The 19,083-nt window shown below is 59.0% G+C and overlaps 1 protein-coding gene across 2 annotated transcripts in view; it reads right to left on the minus strand.

Annotated features, from left to right (window-relative positions):
* Nucleotides 1–1,235: 1,235 nt before the first annotated feature.
* Nucleotides 1,236–19,083, minus strand: part of UNC5B (unc-5 netrin receptor B) — an 83,442-nt gene continuing 65,594 nt past the window's right edge. The window contains exons 3-17 of one of the 2 annotated variants that reach the window (XM_028512807.2): nt 15,908–16,051; nt 15,318–15,421; nt 13,851–14,031; nt 12,966–13,133; nt 12,150–12,314; nt 11,921–11,953; nt 9,951–10,145; nt 9,242–9,631; nt 8,512–8,599; nt 6,724–6,892; nt 6,358–6,591; nt 4,822–4,971; nt 4,045–4,209; nt 3,067–3,248; nt 1,236–2,062 (exon numbers count right to left, since the gene is read on the minus strand). In XM_028512807.2, coding sequence (XP_028368608.1) covers nt 1,897–2,062; nt 3,067–3,248; nt 4,045–4,209; nt 4,822–4,971; nt 6,358–6,591; nt 6,724–6,892; nt 8,512–8,599; nt 9,242–9,631; nt 9,951–10,145; nt 11,921–11,953; nt 12,150–12,314; nt 12,966–13,133; nt 13,851–14,031; nt 15,318–15,421; nt 15,908–16,051 — 2,534 coding nt within the window. In that variant the 3' untranslated portion in view covers nt 1,236–1,896. The remainder of the gene's footprint in view (nt 2,063–3,066; nt 3,249–4,044; nt 4,210–4,821; nt 4,972–6,357; nt 6,592–6,723; nt 6,893–8,511; nt 8,600–9,241; nt 9,632–9,950; nt 10,146–11,920; nt 11,954–12,149; nt 12,315–12,965; nt 13,134–13,850; nt 14,032–15,317; nt 15,422–15,907; nt 16,052–19,083) is intronic. The other variant, XM_028512808.2, reaches the window with a different exon arrangement.

Here is a 19,083-nt window from a genome sequence, read left to right on the forward strand (position 1 = left end):
GGGATGCCGGCTGGGACTGCAGCCCTGAGCCCTGCTCTCCTCTCAGGTGACCAGACTTTCAGAGGCTGGCGGTGCCCAGGCTGGTTCTGGAGGAGGTTTGTGGGCCTGCTGGGGCAAGCCCAGGGTCCGTGCCCAGGCCTGGCAGGGGAGCTGGCGTGAGCCTTGCCTGGGTGCCTCGGCGAGGCCTTTGATGAAGTCTCTGTGCCAGAGGCCTGGTCCCACCCATTGTCGGACAGCTCAAAAGGGACAGGGATGCATCTCTCCCCGACTAGGGACCCTGCTGGCCCCTCAGAACATCCTGGAATAGGCTGCTGAGGGGTAATAGCCCCTCCTCTCTGGCAACTCTTCCTGTTCAAAGGTTACCTACCACAGGAGCTCCCAGACTACAGAGGGAGGGAGGTGCCTGCAGAGATCAGAGCTGAAAAGATTGCCCTCCACCCTCCCTCCCCCACTCTGGGCAGGTGGGAGGGCATGTAAAGCTCAGCCAGGCCACCCACCTCCCAGCCTCCCAGGCGGCGGGGCTGCTGCTAACACATTCCTCAAAGCCGCACCAAGGCCCAGCTAAAGCTTCTGATGCTGGAGGGCCCCTCTCGTCCACCCCTTCTGTCTCATGGAAGGAGACAGGTGGGTTAAGGGTGAGTCCTGGATTCCTGGGATTTAAAAGAATACCAACCTGCTCCAGCCTACCTGTTCTAGAGGCTCCTGGGAGGGGGTGTCCTGGCTGGCCCCACCTTAGGGTGAAGCAGAAGAGGTGTCCACAGGAGACTCTCATCTCCCACTTCTTTCTCTGCTAGGGCCCCACTCCTGGGCCCCATCTCCTCCCCAGGAGCCGCCAGACCATGGTGCTGGGAACAGTCTCCCTGGAGCACGGCTGGCCCGGGCGGCCCTAGTGTCCCTCCCAGGCCCAGAGCAGCCTGGAAGGGAGGGAGAGCCCTGCTCACTCCAGCGCTCAGGGCTCCTTGGCTTTATGAATTCAGCGTCTCCTTAAGATTTTAGAGGGAATCATGTACCATGGCTAAATCCCCACCTGAGCCTGTACAACTGGGGAAACTGAGGACTTGTAAGAATTCAGTCTGAGATGGATGGAATAATCATTAGCAGCAAAGTGTCCCTGTTCAGTCTCCCTCTCTCCCTAGTCTCACACGCACATGCACACGTGCACACACGCACACGCTCCTGGCCAGAACCGTGAGTGCACCCACATTCATCCACACTCAAGAAAAGAGTTTTCTATATTTTTTGTGTTATTTTTCATTTTCTTCCTTTTTTTCTTAAAAAGACTTATCCAAATATCTGGATAATAAATCATTTGCGTTTCCTAAGAAACTGGGTTTTTCTTTTCCCTTGTGGTTTTGGTGTTTTTCTTCTTCTTCGAGCCTCACTAGCGGTGTGAAGCTTGCTTTCTTTCCTTTAGCTTTTGGACAGGAGAAAGCAGTCTGAACTGTACTCGACTCTTCAAAGAGGAAAACGGTGTGAAGACAGAGGGCTTAGGGAGGAGGGAGAAGCCAACAGCTGAGGAAGGAAATTAAGGACAAGACTGAAACAAAGTTAACCCAGCGGTCCCGGGGCTGTGTGTGGAGGGTGGAGGTGGAGGTGGAGGGGGGCTGCCCCTTGCTCCCCTCACTGCTTCCGGAGGCCTCGGCCCCGCTCTGGTTTCTGCAACAAAGGTCTGAGGCCAGAAGAGACAGCAGGGGTGGGGATGAACACTGGGTCCTCCTGACACCAGAGTACACGGAATTCCTAAGGCTGGTTGTGGTCCGGGGGTGGGCGAGGGAGGAGCAGGAGGGGTGACTCTGGCTGTGAGCTGGGGGGCCGTGGAGGCTGGGCATGGGGAGCTGCCTGGACTCCCCGTAACCGCCTCCTGCCAGTCCCTGTGAGCCCGCGGTCCGGGGCAGCTCAGCAGTCCCCATCAGTGGCCATGGCCACCAGCATCTCACTCTTGCCCATCTCCTCCAAGGCACTGGCCAGGCTGTTGAGGTCCCCGTCATCCTGCTGCAGAGCTTCCCAGAGGTCCAGGATCACACCTGTGGGGCTTGCTTTGGTGGCGAAGTAGTTCAGGTACCTGGCAGAGGGAAGGACACCAGGCTGCCCAAAAGCTCAACACTTCCCAGAAGCCTGGGCGTGCGGAGAGCACCGCGAGGTGGGAAGGCTGTGGACTCCAGGGTCCCACCGTCCTGGGTCTGAGTCTCAGGCCCTCTGCTTGCAGGCTGTGTGGCCTTGGGTAAGTTACCGCATCTCTCTGAGCCTCAGTCTCTTCAGCTTTAAAAGAGAAACTGTCTAGCTCACTGTCATTCATCATCTTATTATCATCACTGAAAGACACCGGCCCCAGGGGACACTGTTGAAACCTGGAACTCCATTCTTTGCTCCCCCTGCCTTCATGTCCTACCCGCTCTCATTCCTGAGACTCCCTGAGAGCAGGAAGAATGCCTTAGACAGCTTCATGGATCCCACCCACTTCTAGTAAGGTGTCTTTTTTTTTTTAGAAAAAAGATGTGTTTATTTATTTATTCTTAGAGAGAGGGGAAGGGAGGGAGAAAGATCGATGTGAGAAGGAAGCATTGAGATCAGCTGCCTCTCATATGCACCTCGGCCAGGGGGACCGGGGGATTGAACCCACAACGCAGGTATGTGCCCAGACCGGGAATCAAACTAGTGAGCTTTCACTTTGCAGGAGGGTGCCCAACCAACTGAGCCACACTGGTCAGCGCTCTAAAAAGATGTCTTAAAAGTGGCATCTGCTCCATGCAGTTTTGTTAAATGGAGTCTCAATAAGCATAACATCATTAATAATGATTATTATTACCATTGTATTTATCTAGCATTTTAAGTACTCTGGGAAGTTTCTGACACATCAACCTGCATTTCCAGGGCACCTGCTCTATCCTGGGCACCAGGGTACTGATGGTGTGCACACCTAGCTGGTGCCTAGCTTTGCCCGACGGTCGCAGGCCAGGACTATAAACACACGCTTCTCGGGGAACGGGCGTCTCAGACTCAGCGCACTGGAGGGGAGCGGAAGTGGGCTGCGGCGTGGGCGGGCCAGGCCCGTGTCCCAGCACTCACCGGTCCATGGAGAGCTTCTTTGCCAAGAGGCGCCAGTCATTGCCCCTCGAGTTGGGGGCGTCCAGGCTGTTGCATATCTTCTGGCGGATAGACAGTGGGATCTTGAAGGCATAGGGTCCCAGCTGGGTGGTGAGTGTGCTGCTGGGGGCAGAGCAGAGGGCGTCCAGGGAGCCAGCAGGTGTCTGGAAGGGCAGGGGTCAAGGGTGAGAGGGGCAGGGGTTCTCACATGCACGGTGCTGGGCATCTCTCCCTGTAGCCTTCCTGCGTCGAAACTATGAGCTAATGGAGCCTCCATTCAGCCCCTCCCTCCCCTGGAGAGGCTCCAGCTGCTTAGTCCAAGGCTTTCCCCTCTGGGGTCAGATCCTGAGGGCCAGGGCTATGAGCCTGACCCCCAGCCCTCAGGGGGTACACCAGGCTGATGGACTGCCCCAGGCAAATGGTGATGCAGCCTCAAGATTATGTGCCCTGAGGAGCCGAGCCAGTCCACACACGTGGGAAATGAAGTCTAGAATGGGAGTGACTTGCCCACGATCACATGCCAAGTGGGTGGCACAGCTGGGGCTAGACGTGCATCTAGTGCTCTTGGCCCTACACAACCGGGAGGGTCCAGCACTGTCCCCTGAGTGGCCTGGGTTCTGTGGACCTCAATCCAGATTCATAGTGGTGGACAGCGGCAGGCTGGGGCCAAGCAATGGCCGGGCACGGGGTCGACAGTACCTGCCCTCCCTGAAACCTACTTCTCCACCTCCCAGGTGGGCTCACTGGACGTCTCCCTGCTGACTGTGAAGATCCAGTGAGATAACCTATGTCATTGGGCACAGAACACGTCATACACGGAGTCGGCACTCTACAAATGGCAGCTGTTAGCAAAACGTGGCCGAGCCCCAGCTCAGACTTGGGGGCCGTGGGAGACAGCATTTCCACTGCGATGTGTGTAGGGTGAGCTGCGGGTCCGCAGGCTGCCCCCCCAGCCCTCACCTCTGCCAGTGTGGTGTGCAGCTGGAATATCTGGCCTTCCCCTTCCACCTGCCGCACGCAGATCTTACAGGTGAACTCGGTGGCGGCCAGGCTGTGTCTCTCCAGGGTGAAGGTGCAGTGAAGGGCCTTCTGGCTGCCACTCCAAATGTGATAGAAGGGGATCTCCTGGGGAAGGAGGGGAGCCAGGGTCAAGGAGACAAGGCCAGCCTGCCCCGTGCTCAGGGAATGGAGACAGAGATAGGTAAAGGGCCCGATGTTGGGGGAGGGGGCTGGGACCTCTCGACGGAGCAGTTCAGGCCTCTCCATCTGGATGGGCAGAGGAAGAGCTGGTCACGGACCCTTCAGTTGAGAAAGGGCAGGAAGAAGGCACAAGCCTGAATGTGTGAGTGTGTGTGCATGTGTGCGTGCCTGGGGCTGGGAAGCCAAGGGACTCTGGTGTCACAGACGGGTGGGTGGAGGAATGTGACCATCGTAGATACGTTTGGACAGTCTGCCAGGCGTAAGTGCTCTTAGAGGTGCTTGAAGATGATGTGGACAGACATCTGTGCATGGGGGAGGGAGTGCGAGTGTGGCTGTCGCGGTCCTGAATGTGGGATGTGCCTCAGGACGACTGGGGAGGGGGCATGGCCAGTGTGTGGGAGGGAGTTGGAGATGGAGGGGCGAGGCTGCAGGGCTGAGGAAGGAGCCTGGGAGGGGAAATTGGTCTTCCCGGGGCAGATCCCCAAGTGTGCCCCAACCCCAGTGCCAGCCCTCCCCCTCCCTCGGCCCAGCCCTCACCTGGTACTTGGCCAGCAGCTTGCTCCTCCAGTGAGCATGGGGGATGTCGTGCAGGGAGAGGCGCAGGTTGTGGTAACTGTTCTTGAAGAGCAGGGGTTTGGGCTCCTCCACAAGGTAGCCGCCCAGGGTCCGCTCCAGCTCCAGCACCTCCTGTGGGTCGGGCAGGGGCAACAGGAAGGGGGAGCCCATCATACTTGGCCAGTGGGCCTTTGCCTACTGTAAGCTTGTGAGCTGAGACAGGTTTGGGCAGAGGGAACCAGGCTGTAACATTTCAGGCAGAGACCCACCTGAGCACAGGGCTGGGCATTTGGTAAGTACTCATCTTAGAAGGCTTATGTGGATATGTGGATGAACAGACAGAAAAAACACGGATAGGTAAATGGATGAATACTGGGATGGATGTGTGTAAATGGGCGGACAGTTGGACTGATGAATGAATGGACAGATGGATGGATAGATAAACAGAGACGAACAGAGAAACGAGAGACAGATATGAAGTGAAGGCCCGATGGAAGGAGTGCTGAACCAGTGGGTGTGTGCGGGCTGGGCGTATGAGGGGCTGCGGACTGAACGAGTACATGGACAGGTGAGCAGGAAGTTGGATGGATGGACGAGTGGATCGACAGACTGATGTATGGACAGACGGCCCAGAACTGTGTAAACAAAATGCCAGCATGCCAAAATGTGGCAGCTTCCCTCTCAATCTCCACTCTATCCTCTGACCAAAACCGTTACCCCGTGGACCAGTACGAGGGCAGTCAGTTTCCCGGGAGTCTCCAGCCCCTTACGGGCCCTCTGGGAATTAGGCCCGCGTGGTCCCAGCAGAAGACACCCACTCTCCCTTGAGGCCTCCTCACCCCTGTTGCATCAGATGGCAACTTGGAGCTTGAGACAAGTTACAGGAGACTGGGGGCAAAGGAGCTGGAAGGGAGCACCTGTAAACAGGTGTCCTCCAGGTCTATGGCCCTGCCCACTGGACACGTTCCAAATTCCTTGGTGTGGCCCAGAGAGTGTTGGGACGCTGAGCTCTGTCTCTCCAGCCCCATCTCTCTCCCTCACACACCCCTGCAGGCTTTGGTCGCACGGAAAGACACACGTGATTTTGCATCAGCTGCTCCGTCTCCCGGAATGCCCTTCATCCTCTATCCAGCACACCTCCTTCTCCTTTGGAGCCTGCTAGCTCTGCTGGGAAGCCTTCTCAAAAACCTCTCCCCAGCAACCTGGGCTCTGAAAGCCCCTTCTGGGCTGGCACTCCCTCAGCCCTCAGGAAGACCACCATAGGGACCACCTCTAGCCTGGAGACTGGCGAGGACAGGACTTGTGCCTGACTCATCTATGTATCTCGAGACTGATGCCATTTCAATGTTTGAGGAAAGCACGAACGACTGAGTGAGGCTGACGGTAGTGGAGGATTGCCTGGAAGGTACCATGGTCCCGGGGAGGGGGATACTAGAAGATACCATGCAGCTGGCTGGCTGGGGGTGATGTGCCTAACAGGGTTCCAGGGCTGTGTGGGTACCTGTGGCCTGGCCTTACCTTCAGTGCTACAGGGGTGTCCTCCAGGCAGTAGACCCTGAGGCTGTACTCCAGGGACGTGCAGAGGGCTGGGGCGAAGATGGCCAGCTGGAGCCGCTTGACTGCCGAGTGGGAATAGGACTCACCCGTGAAGACATAGGTGCCCAGCTGGTCTAACAGGGTGTGGCAGGACCTGGCCTCCAGCTGGCAATAGCAAGGGGTGTCCAGGGTCTCCTCGTCCAGGGTCACCACTTCCTGCACAGTGAGGATGGGGGTGGGGCAGACAGGTCGCAGTCAAGGCCCGGGAGGGGGTCCATCCAGGGTGGGCCAAGGGGAAAGGAGGTAGGTTCGGATAGTGGGCCCAGCCCCCCAGCTTTGGCTCCTCACCTCCCAGTGGCCTTGGTGGGCCTGCGTCTTGAGCTGGAAGATCCAGTTGCTGGCACTGACTTCGGCACAGTGGGGCACCGTGAGAATGACGGGGCGGCACAGCAGCAGGCCTGTGGGCCCACAGGTCACCGCGGGGCTCAATACTGTCTGGGTCCCTTCCAAAAGTGGGCTGGGGGAAGGCGGGAGGCAGTGAGGGGAGGGCTGCAGAGCTCAGCCAGGGCTCAGTTAGATGAGTGTGGGGCCCCCACTTCCGTCCCTGCTCCTGGGGTGACGGCGGCAGGTCTCCACCCCTGGGGCTCCCAGAGGTTGGGGGTTAAAGGGAGGCAGAGAAATGGTGTAGATCTTCAGACTGTTTCCAGATTTTTGCTATCGCACTATGACATCCTCACAGCCAAGTCTTTGCTCACATTTTCAAAGACTCTGCACTCTTGAAATGTTTTTGAAAGGTGGTGCTAAACTGTCCTATGGAGCCCTGGCCCAGTGAGCTGAGCGCTGGCCTTTGAGCCAAAAGGCCGCCAGTTCGATCCCCAATCAGGGCACATGCCTGCATTGCGGGCCGGGTCCCTGGTTAGGGGCACACGAGAGGGAACCAACTGATCGATGTTTCTCTCCCTCCCTTCCTCTCTTAAAAAATAAATAAATAAAATATTTTAAAACCTCACAAAAACTGTCCTCTGGAAAGCTTATACCACTCTACACTTCCACCAGCACGCCACAGAGGGCTGGGTTCCATGCTTTTGCCTGTATGAAGGCATTATTGTTTGAAAAAATCTTTACAAACTCACAAAGCAAAAAAAAAAAAAAAAACAAACTCCCAGTGTCTCACAGCTGTCTGAGTCACTATTTGACTACAAGGTAGGTTACACAGTTTGTCACACCTACTGGCCACTGTGTGTGTAAATCACTTGTTCATGTCATTTGCCCATGTTTGCACTGAGATGTTCAGTTTTTCTCATTGGTCTCCAAAACCTGTTTACATTGTAAGGGGATTAGACTTTTGTCCTATTGTGGCCAGTCTGTAAACTGCCTTTCAAGTTACAAGGGGGGACTCAAAACCCCTCCTTGGAATTACGTTCTGGAGGGCGGGCCCCTTGTAGCACAGGCTTTGCCTGCTAGGTGAGTGTTCAGGAACCCATCTGTACCAGCTGGCATTGTTGTGAGAGGCTGCATTCTGCTCCAGTGAAATTTTTTTTGGAAACTGTCAATGTGTTTGCCCATTTCATGACAAGTGATCTACCAGTGCACCTGCCCACACTGCATTGTGTTCAGCAGTTTTTGCTCCAAAATAGCACAATCCCCATGTCCCAATTTCCCTGTTCACCCGATCTCCCCCAGAGAGATTTTATTTTGTTTCCCTGGATGAAAAAAGCCCTCAAAGGGAAACATTTTGCTGATGTGGGTGGGGGGGCAAAATGGCAGAAGCACAAAAGGCATCAAAACGACTAGTTCAAAAACCATTTTGAGTGGCGGGAAAAACGTCTCAATAGGTATTTTGCATCAAATGGAGAGTGTTTTGAAGGTGACTGAAGTTTAAACACATAACTACACAATTTTTATAAGTAAGTTCTGGTGTTTCTGGGTCCCCCCTCAGACATGATTTGTTGTGCTGGTTCAGCAAGTTTTTGAGTGGACATAGGAGATCTATCCGAGTTTTCCTCGAAGGACTAACGCAGGCCTCAGGGTCAGGTTGGAGAGGGAGAGGGGGAGGGTCTGAGCCCAGGGCAGGCAGGCAGGCAGCAGGGAGGGAGGAAGAGCAGGGTGAACCCAGGCCGGGGCCCCTCTACTCACAGGGTGCTTTCTGCCTTGTTGATAAGGAGATACATTTCGTAGAACTTGCCCTGGGGGATGGCTCCATTGGGCACCAGCAGGCTGACCCCTAGGAGGAGAAGGAGGCCAGCAGGGAGGGGTTGAAGGGAAATCAGGAACTCTGAACAGGGGATGGGGGTTGGCCTCTGGCTTGGGGCAGGGAGAGAAAGACATCGCTTGAGCTCCAGGTGGCCACCAGCAGGGGCGGGGAGAGAAGGTCTGGGGACTGAGGGCAAGCGGAGGCCAGGCCACTGACCGCAGAGGGCCTGTCGGTGACACAGTGCCTCTGGCCCTGGGGTGGGGCGTAGAGACGGGACGCAGGCCTGGAGGCGGCAGGTCTCGGTGTGGCTCCAGCCTCGGGCATGGCGTTGGGTGACGGCTAACTATGGGCTCAAAACGTGAGATGGGCACCCCTGCCCTTTCTGATGCCAAAACCTAGACAGCTCTGTGGGTTAGCTGAACCCCAGGGGGCATTCTCCCCCAGCAATTAGATGAAGACACTGAGGTGTGGAGAGTGGCTGGGCCAAGGTCGCCCGCCAGCAGTGAGACAGAGGCAGAGGCAGGCCTCAAGCCCAGACCTTCTATTTCATAGTCACATCTTTCCCTGGGCCTCACTCTCCCTGAAATGGGACCAGGGACGTCCTATCGTCTGCTGGGGCTGCCCAGAGGACGTGCCGAGGCTGGGCTGACAGGCAAGCAGAGAGGGACCCACCTGTGCCAGGGACGCTGAGCCTCCCGCCCAGGCAGCCGAAGGTGCCGCTGACACTGCTCCCTGGGTCGCGGGGCAGGCCCAGGAGCTGCTGGGAGCCGAGGCTGGCACTGCGCAGGTGCAGGAAGTGTGTGTCCCGGGAGAAATCACCAGGGTATGTGCCAGGCGGCAGCACCCCCAGCAGGTCAGCCCCGTCTGGCAGGCCTGACCCGGAACCGGTGGTGCTGGAGCTGTAAACCTTGATCTTGAGGTTGGGCAAGGGGTCCAGCAGGGGCGAGTTGGTCATGGGGATCTTGTCAGCCGAGTCCTGCAGGGCGTACACCGGCCCCCGGTAGATGCCGGCGCTGGCTGTGAGGTCCGGGGGCATGGAGGGGTGCAGGAGCTGTGGCTGGTCTGAGGGGTGGCGGCTGCGGTCAGGCCCGGGTGCACCTCACCGGCCTGGCCCCGTGTTCTGCTCCCGCCAGGGTCCCCGCTGCTGCAAACCCCCCACACTCCCCGCCAAACACCCAGCTGCAAACGTCTTCGGGGACTCACCACCCTTCCTTGCCTGCATCTCTCTAATCCGCACCAACCCACAGAGCTATCTCAAGGACTAACTCGGAAAAACCCGAGGCGGGAGTCAAGAGCCCCCACCCTGGTCTGGCTGGTCTCTCTGCCACGCCCCACTGGTGCCCTGTCCCCACCTGCCACCCCAGGTGTCCCAGGTTCTTACTGGGCCTTGCAGTCTTGAAGTTCACCGGGTGGAAGCCTCCAGTCAGGGCGGCGGACGAGTCGGTGATGTCGGCGTCCGCATCGCGGCACTTGCGGCGGTACACCACCACCCCCACCACCATGATGACGGCCACCACCACGAGGACAGACACCACGATGCCGGCGTACAATGCCACGTCCCCCGAGGACTCCAGGGCTGCAGGGACAGGAGGGCTGAGTGAGGGGCAGGGGCAGAGACCCAGGCCCTGGGGGAGCCGGGGAGGCCCAGGGTCCCTGGGGAGAAGCAGGGCCTGGTGCTAGTCTGACCCCTGCCACGACAGGCGGCGACCTCGGGCGAGGCTTGGACCTCTCTAAGCACCAGTATCTACAGCTAAGATGGTTGCAAAACCTCTGCCCTGCTCCCCTCTAAGTGTGGCAAGGAGAGGCAAAGTGACTCTCGGTCCCTCCGGAGAGTAAACCATAGCCCACTACTGAGGAGGGGTCAGGTCTATGGTTCGGTCACTGGGGCCGCAGCCTGTCCTGTCAGAGCCGGGGTCAAAACCGGTCTCAAAACCGGTCTCACTCGCAGCCTGTGGCGATGTGCGGAGGACCAGAGAGCCTTGCCTGCCTAGCAGTGTTCGCAAGTGGTGGCCCTGAACCCCGCCCCCATCTCTCGTTCTGTCCTGAGGGGTGGAAGGTGGAGGTGGAGGTGGAGAGGCAGGAGAGGAGAGTGCAGGACGATGGGTGAAGGGGAGGGGAGCAGGAGGGAGGGGGAGGAAGGCGCTCAGGGCGGCAGCCCTTTGCTGTAGGCCCCTCCCCCAGGCAGGCTGCTGGGCTGCTGCACATCTAGAAATCAATCACTAGGTGGGAAGCGGCCAGGACTCAGGGGCCAGTGAGGCTGCCCAATAGGACTTCCTGCCATGACGGGAACAAGCTGTGTCTATGCTGCCCCCACATGACCGCCTCCAGCCACAGGTGGCCATCAGACAACTGAACTGTGGCCAGTGAGACTTAGGAACTGAATTTTAAAATGTATTTAACTTCAATTAAGGCAAATGTAAGTTTAAGTAGCCACACATGGCTAGTGGCTAGCATGCCGGGCACAGCCGGCACCTGTGTGCGCTCTCCCTCCCCAGCCCTCAGGGAGGGGGGCCTGCCTTCCCTGCCTGGACCCCTTCCAGCCCCACCCCCCAGGGCAGGCCTGAGCCTTTAACGAGGCAGGCAGGACAGCTGCCCACTTCCTCAGCCTCTGGCCCCGCGCTGGCCCCAGCAACCCCAGGGCTGCATTTGCACCTCTCTGGGGCGTCTAGCTCCCTGGGCTGGGCTCTGCTCCTGATGTCCTTGCTAACCACTGGGGCCACTGGCCTGAAGATTTACCTTCTCTAATTAGTCAACAGCTTGGTCCCGCAGCGAGCTGGGCTGAGGGGCTCACTGCTGATTTTATGACTCCACAATTACTTGGAAATTGTGGTTTAATTACCACAGGACCATCTCCCTGAGTGGCTTTATTGCTCTAGTATTAGTGTAGCACAGCCTCTGGGGGCTAGAGGCCGAGCCCCAGGAACTTGGGAAGCTTTGGCCCAGCTTCCGGGGGAACCATGCAGGGCGGTCAGTGAGACAGACAGGTGTGGGCCTGCCCCCTGCCCTGTCCCAGAGAGGTAAGGCCAAGGGCGTGGGGCTTAGAGCTCCAGGTTTGACCAACATGACATTTCAGTTCAAACCTGGGCTGGATCCCTGGGTAGGTCCCTTCTCTCTGAGACTCAGTTTCTTTTCCTGTAACGGGAGGGTGAGGGTGATGCCCTAGGGCCTCTCTGTCAGCGAAGGTCTGCCTGTCTGCATGTAACGGAGGCCGTGACTCCCACGGCGTCGGGTCCTGGGAACCCCGGGGGGGCTGGTGGAGAGGAGCCTCGAACCCCCCGCCCTGCCCCCCCCGCCTCCTGGAAAAAACAGGCAGGGAGAAAGGAGAGAGGATGGCCATGAAATGGGACTTACGGTGGCTTTTGGGGTCACTTAGAGTTTTCTTATCTGTCGAGGGAAATAAAGGGAAAGACAATGACACAGGTGGCAGGCAAAGGTGGCAGAGAAGGTGACAGAGACCGGCACGGATGAGACAATGGAGGGGGAGGGTGGGCAGAGGCCCCGAGGGGCTGCTCCTTGGCAGACTGGGCCCTGGGGCCTGGGCCGAGCCCGGGGGTCCCTCACCCAGCACCCAGGGACTCACGTTGCAGGCACAGCCCCCCAGTGCAGTTCTGGGAGTCCAGCAGAGCCCCGCTGCAGTCCCGGCCTCCGTTCTGGGGCGGGGGCGCCACGCACTCCCGGCTGCGCCAGTGGGCGCACTCGGTGCCGCAGGCCGACCACTTGCTCCACTCTGTCCACGCTCCGTCCACTGCAGGGGCATAGCACAGGCACGTGGGAGCACACATATACCCACAGACATGCACACACATGCACACTTACATGCATAGAACACAACCGCGCACTGTACAGGCTGCAGAGGGAAACCTGTGCCACTCCCACGCAGCCCCAGGCCCAGGCTCGGCCAGGCACCCGGGGGGGCTGGGGGGCCACAAGGAAGCCACGTTGATGCGCAACGTCACTCACACAGACACAGCTCACCGTGTGAGCGCACACGCAAGACCGCAAACCCAGCCTGGAGACACCCCACCGCTCACACAGACACGTAACCACGGAGGGCCCACAGCCAGACAGGCACGGACAGATGCATGGAGGGAGAGGAGTCCGACAAAGACAAAAGGACAGAGCATCAGGGCCAGCAGCCACTGTGCGCTGAGGGTCGAGGGCAGGACCACCACTCCGACCCCCGCTCAGAGCCTCTGCCTCCATCTCCCCAGCCGCCCCGGGAAGAGCAGGTGGCCAGAGGTCGCAGTGCCTGCTCCAGCCTTTTCAGCCAGCCATGGGCCCTGGGCCGAGCACCAGCAGTCCCCACGACAGGGAGTGAACGGCTGTCCTCACGGGCAAGCACCACAGCACAGAAGGCAGGGCTGGAGCGAGGCATGGCCCTGGCCAGGGGCCTTACCTGGGCACACGGTGGTGCAGGAAGTCTTCTGGGTGGCCTGGCCCTCACAGAAGGCTCCTCCGTTGAGTGGGGTGGGGTTGGTGCAGGTCCGTGTGCGCTTCTGCCAGCCACGGCCACAGCGGTTGGAGCAGGGCGACCACTCTTCCCAGTTGGACCACCCACCATTCACTGCAGAGGCAGCTGGTGTCACCCTGATGGCCAGGCTCTGCGACCCCGTGGACACCCGAACCCCATCCCTCCACCCCTGGCGAGTCTTCTGTTGGGGCTGGCCCTTCCTCCTTAGACCCTTCCGGCCTGCAGGGCTGGGGACGCAGATGCCAGCAGGCAGACCTGGCTGCACTGAGGGGACCCACGAGGGCATCATCTATTCTCCGCCCCACTGTACATCGGCAAATACAAGTCCAGAGAGGGACAACACCCAGTTTCACCCTGTGCGTGATGGGGGACCTGGGACTGGGACCCACTGCAGGGGTCTTTCCACAACACTCAAGGCATCCTGGCTGTGGCTCCGCCACTTCCCACCTGAGGGGGCAGCAAGGAGCAGCCTGCAGGCCTGGCCAGCAGACACTAACTCTGCCAGGATGACAGGCGTGGGTATGGGGGTGCCGACTGGGCCTACCCCGGTTCTGACCCCAAGAGAGCTGGGCCTTCTTCTTCAGGGACAGACAGGCGCAGGGTCTGAGGAGGACAAAGACCCCTGGCTAGGGGCTCAGCGGCGCCTGACGTGACCACTAGTTTGCTGTGCAACCTCGGTGGAGGCGCCTCTCCTCTCTGGGCTTCATCCTCCCCACCCATTCCCCAGGGGGGAGTGGGGGGTCTGGTGGCTATCTGGCCTGGGCGCTCCTCCCTCCCTCAGCCGTGCCCGACCCGCGCTCTGGCCCGTACCGTAGACGATGACGGTGGCGGTGGTGCTGCGGCGCGTGGCCACCATGTTCCTGGCCACGCAGGTGTAGTTGGCCGTGTCCGACAGGCGGGCCTGGCGGATGATGAGGTTGTGGTCGATGGTGAGCAGGAAGTTGGTGTCCTGGGTGGGGTCGATGACGTCCTCATTCTTGAGCCATTCCACCTGCAGGAACAGGGCGGGGGGCATGAGGGCCCAGCGCCCGCTCCCCTGCGTCCTGGGAAGTGGGCCCTCTCAGGACAGGTGGGGAGGCCTGACCATAAGCAGGACAGCCAGTTCACCCACGTCACCCCCAGTGGTGACACAGAGGGGCTGGTGCTGCACTGCTCACCACAGAACACGGTGGGTAAGACGGCCACCTGCCAGCCGGCGGCCTTGGGAAGGGACCCACGCTCGGTCTCAACTTCATCAGATCTAAGAAGGAATTCAATGACGCCTATCCCGTAGGGCTGTTGCGAGCATCAAGTGAGTTAGCGTGGCAAGTGCGGAGCAGAGGACCTGGCCCGCGGGAATATAAAATAAGTGCTGGCTAGGAGCACGTGCTTTCGGGAGTCTTCACACCAACTCCCTCGGCTGCAGTGAGAGGCCCGGAAGAGATCAAGAACACAGTCCCTGGGTTCAAATGTCAGCTCCGGCACACACTGTCTGGGCCACCTGGGTGGCCACTGCGCCCCTCCCAACGCTGCTTTCCCAGCCTTAACGCGGGAGGATGACATCCGCCGTGCAGGGCTGCTGTGAAGGCCTGCATGCCGAAGGCCCCGCACACGTGGGAGCCCGGTGAGGGGTCTGTCTCACAGCGTGTCTGTCTCACAGCGTGTCTGTCTGAGCCCACTGTGCAGACAGGGGCACGACCTGGGGGTGGCTACGTGGTCAGAGCAGAGTTCTGGGGTCAGGTGGGCAGATCCCAAGCTGGAAACGCAGGGCCCCGTGTTCTGCTGCCGTCCCCGGCGGCCGAGCAGAGCTGTCCCCACACCCTGCTCTAAGTCCCAGATCATCAGCGCAAGAAGTGGGAACACAGCAAGGGTGGCGAGAAGGGACAGGTGGGCACTGCACAGGGATGCAAATGCCACATGGTAAGGGGAAGGGGTGGCCAGCTTGTGGGGTAAGCACACACTCAGAACATGCACATGAGGCCCTTTGCTGCCCAGAAGCTGGGTCTTGGGTGCTGGGTGGGGCAGGGGCAGATGGGTTGTATGGCCACTTCCTTGGAAGGAGCCTGCGGCCTACCCAAGGAGCCCCAGGGGTTCCCGCCCCAGCTCTACTCCGTCCCATGGGGTGTGTCCGCAGAGGGTGCGGCTGGGGTCTGTGCGTGCTGTGTTCTGCAGAGGCCGTAGCTCCTTCCTCTGTGAAACGGGGAGTGCTCTGGGGGCCCGAGGCCTCATGGCTGGTGGTAAATACTATGCCCGCTGGAACCCTGCCATGCCCAGGGTTCCCCGTGTCCCCACTCTCACCTCAGCCACAGGCACCCCCTCTGGTGGGCGGCATTGCAGGAGAACCTCGTGGTCATGGGGTACTTCCTTGCTCAGAGGCTCCTGGTCAAAGTTCTTGCGCAGGTCTGGGGAAAGGGAGAGGGCAAGGCACACTCAGGGAGGCCAGGCAGAGCTAGAGACTGAAGTGCCCCACTCTAGCCACAAGGCGGCAGTGCACACCCAGGGAACGTTCACGGGGACACACCTGACCTTTACCTGGGGAGTATCAGCCTCTCCAAGGTGGGGCCTTACCAACTGAAGTTGCAGGAACAGGGCTCCCTCCCTGACTATGGGGATTCATGTCCAGTGGACAGGTGGTCTGGGATGGTGAGGAAGCTGGCAGCTTCCTTAAATAGATGTAGGTGAAAACGGGCCTTTACAGATCTGTGGGCCAGAGGTGGCCCAGGTTCTGGGTCTAGGAGCCCTCACTGAGCTGGCGTCCATGGGCCCTGGTGTCTCTGTGGTGGGCGTCTTCAGCCAGATCCCCCCACAGATGTGGGGTCCCCTCTCCTAGATCCACAGGGAAGGGGACAGGGTCTGGGGAATGGAGGGGGGCTGTCAGTGTGACCTACATGCGATGCGGACATAGGCCCGGCGACTCCTGGTGGTGCCCGCAGAGCTCCAGGCCACACACTGGCACCAGTAATCCTCCAGCCCGAACAGTTCCTCCACCTGCTGCCGAGACACCTCGATCTGCACCTCCCGCACCGGCAGGCCTGCAGGAAGAGAGAGATACCGCTGGGGCAGGCCCAGGACACTCGACGTAGGACAGGGCACCACCACACCTCTCTCCTTCCTACCCCCGGGGTCTTCCGGCTCTGCTGCCCAGGCCTCTCATCTCCACCTATTTCTCTCATCTCCTCTGCCTCCACCCTGACCCTAGACACCACTAGAAACTGCAATGGCTTGAACCAGCCATCTTTCTCCATCCAATGCACTTTCCACCCTGCAGCCAGTGAGTGCTCTCCAGAGCACACAAATGCCATGTCATTCCCCTGGTTATGTCCCCGGTCCTCTCAGCATGAAGACCCAGACCCTCCGCCCGGCTCACTACAACCTCATCTTCCGGTCCCTCATGCTACCCTGGCCCCTCTAGCCACGGGCTCTTTGCACACCCAGTACCTCGCCTGGAGTTCTCTTCTGTCCTCTGTGTCCAGTGAACTCCCAGGCAGCTTTGGGCTGGGCCTCTCTTCTGGAGGGAAGCCGCCTGACCCTGGGCCCCCAATGCTCCGCCCCTGCTCTGGTGCCCCTGCCCTACATGGGCCATTGTTCTGTGCAGTCACCACTGCTGCCCGGCCCACCGGCCACTGTCAGGAATGGGACTGATGGCTGGTGCACTCAGGTGCTGACTGCCTGTCTCCCACAGGGGAGCGAGCAGGGGCTCTGCCTGCTCACTGCAGGTCTGGAAGAGAGTCTCGACGCCCATCCGAAGAGCGCACGCAGCCTCTCCCTGATCATGGCTCGGGAGCCTGTGGAGCTGGAGCTGAGGGGAAGGCCTTCCTCCTGGGAGCGCCCTGACCTCTCACTGGTTCCCTGCCAGGACCCAGAGGCCTCCCTGGCTAGACGCATCCACTTGCCCACAGAGGGAATCACTCACTCTTCTGCCGACTCCCCCTTGACAAAGCCTTCCATATTCAGGAAAAAGCGAGCTTTCCTGAACTAGGGTGCTCATCTGAAGTTCTGCCCCAAAGCTTGTGGGAGAACTGTGAAGCCTCCTCCTCCGGGAAGCCCTCTCTGACTCCCCGCCTCAGAATTCCTAAAGCTGCTCCTCCTTGCCATGCCATGTCCCAGTTCACCCTGTCATGGCTGCACATGGGCTCTGATCAGCACCTGGAGGGCAGGACTGTCGACTGTGCCCGTGCAGTGCTACGGCACGGTGGTTGAGTATAAAGCTGGACATGTGGACAAGTCAGAATCCTGGCCTCCCTCTCTCTCCCCAGCTGTGTGATCTTCCCTAAGTTATTTAGCCTCTCTGAGCCTCCATTCCCTCCTTAGAGTAAAACACTCAGGGTGAACTCTAAAGGCGCCACGGCCCTCACTCTGTCCCTGCACACAGCTCAGGCCAGACACAAATCAGCTTGTGAGAGCATGTGCATCCCACCCAGCCCCTTCCCTTCACATGTGGAGAAACTGAGAGTCACACAGGGCAGGTGGCAGGCCCAAAGTGCCACGGCAAGTTGCAGGCAGAGTGGAGATCAGCTCTCTTGATGTCCTGCCAGGTTAGAGCCCTGGCCCCAAACAAGTGACATCTCTCTGGACCTCTCCAATAAAGCCCTTGACTTCACTCTCCTGCATCATGGGGGCGGGCACACCCTGGGAGGCCCTCCTGATGTCCAAGGACATAAATGGCAAGGGGCTAGGGTTTGTTGTTGGGGAGCACTGAGGGAAGAAGCGGCTTCGGGGTAGGGGTGTGTTATGTCCACTCACAGTGGTCCTGGCCCTTTTTGGCCAGGTGGTGAGCCTGGCACAGTGGTTCCCCTCAAGGGGACCATCCACCCAGAAGGTCTCAGCAACACCCACCAGCTGGAGAGATGAGCACCATCATCCTGGGGATGACGGGGCCCTCGGCCCCTCAGACTGGGGCCCCAGCACCAGGTGTCCTCCCCAGCACGACGGCAGCGCAGCAGGTGGTGCCCCTGGGCCAGGACACGGACCTGGGCTGCCTGCCCCAGCCTGGCACGAGCTGCCACTGGTCCTGCCTGTCCTGGCCCCCAGCTGCCATCCTCTGCACGTTCAGAGCCTCAGAGGGTGCTAGCGAAGGCCAGGGCTGGGGAGCTCGGTCAGAACCAGCCACACCACTGCCACGGAAGTTGCCCATAGGACCACCGTCCATCCTCTGTAGCAAATGGGGATGACGGTGCCCCAGTTTCTGGGGCTGACAGGGCTTGTGCGGCTGGTAGTGGGGATTTAAGAGCCACACTGTGACTATTATTGATGATCACAGGGGCGATGAGGGTCTCCGGCAGAGCACACTGTCCCCTTGCTCTGCCTGGACCCCCACAGCTGACCTCTGATACAGGCCAGAGGGGCTCAGGAAGACAGAGAAGTGAGGTCAGGTTTTTAAAGAAAAAGGACAAGCAAAACCCAGAGAGAAGATGGGGGAAACGGGCATTCAGGGGTCCTGGCACTGTGCTCAGCACTGTGCAGGCACCACCGTGCTCCATCCTCAGCAGGACCTTCTAGCAACACCCCTGTTTACGAAGAAAGGAATGAGCTCAGAGAGGTTGAGTGACTTCCCCAGAGTCACACAGCCACAGAGTGGGGGCAGCTGGGGTATGTTTTTTTTTCTTTTAAAAATTCCTTTTTTATTTTTAGATTTTGGGTGAGAATTCGACTCCAAGTCTATTTTTAAAAGTTCCTTTAAAAGTTTGGTAAAATATACATGATATAAAACTTAGCATTTTAACCATTTTTAGTTCAGTGGTATTAAGTACAGCATGGGGTATAGTGTTAAGCCTGGGTGGTTCTGAAATGTGTGAGCTTTTCATAGAAAAACAGAAGTTGGGGAAGGGAAGAAGAAGGAGGGAGAGTAAGAGAGAATGTCAGGAGACACAGGGTGTGAGGCTGAGAGAGAGAAAGGGAACGGAAGAGAGGCGAGCGGGGGTCGGGGGAGAGAGAGATGGGGAGTGAGCACAAGGAGAGAGACACGGTGGGAGACAAGGACAGGAAGCGGAGGCAGGGGACAGAAGGAAAAACGAGGGAGCTGGAGACGCAGGAGAAAGGAAGGGTGAAGGGAGAGAGGGCAGAC

This window comes from Phyllostomus discolor, chromosome 5, assembly GCF_004126475.2.
Source record: "Phyllostomus discolor isolate MPI-MPIP mPhyDis1 chromosome 5, mPhyDis1.pri.v3, whole genome shotgun sequence".
NCBI classification, from domain to species: domain Eukaryota; kingdom Metazoa; phylum Chordata; class Mammalia; order Chiroptera; family Phyllostomidae; genus Phyllostomus; species Phyllostomus discolor.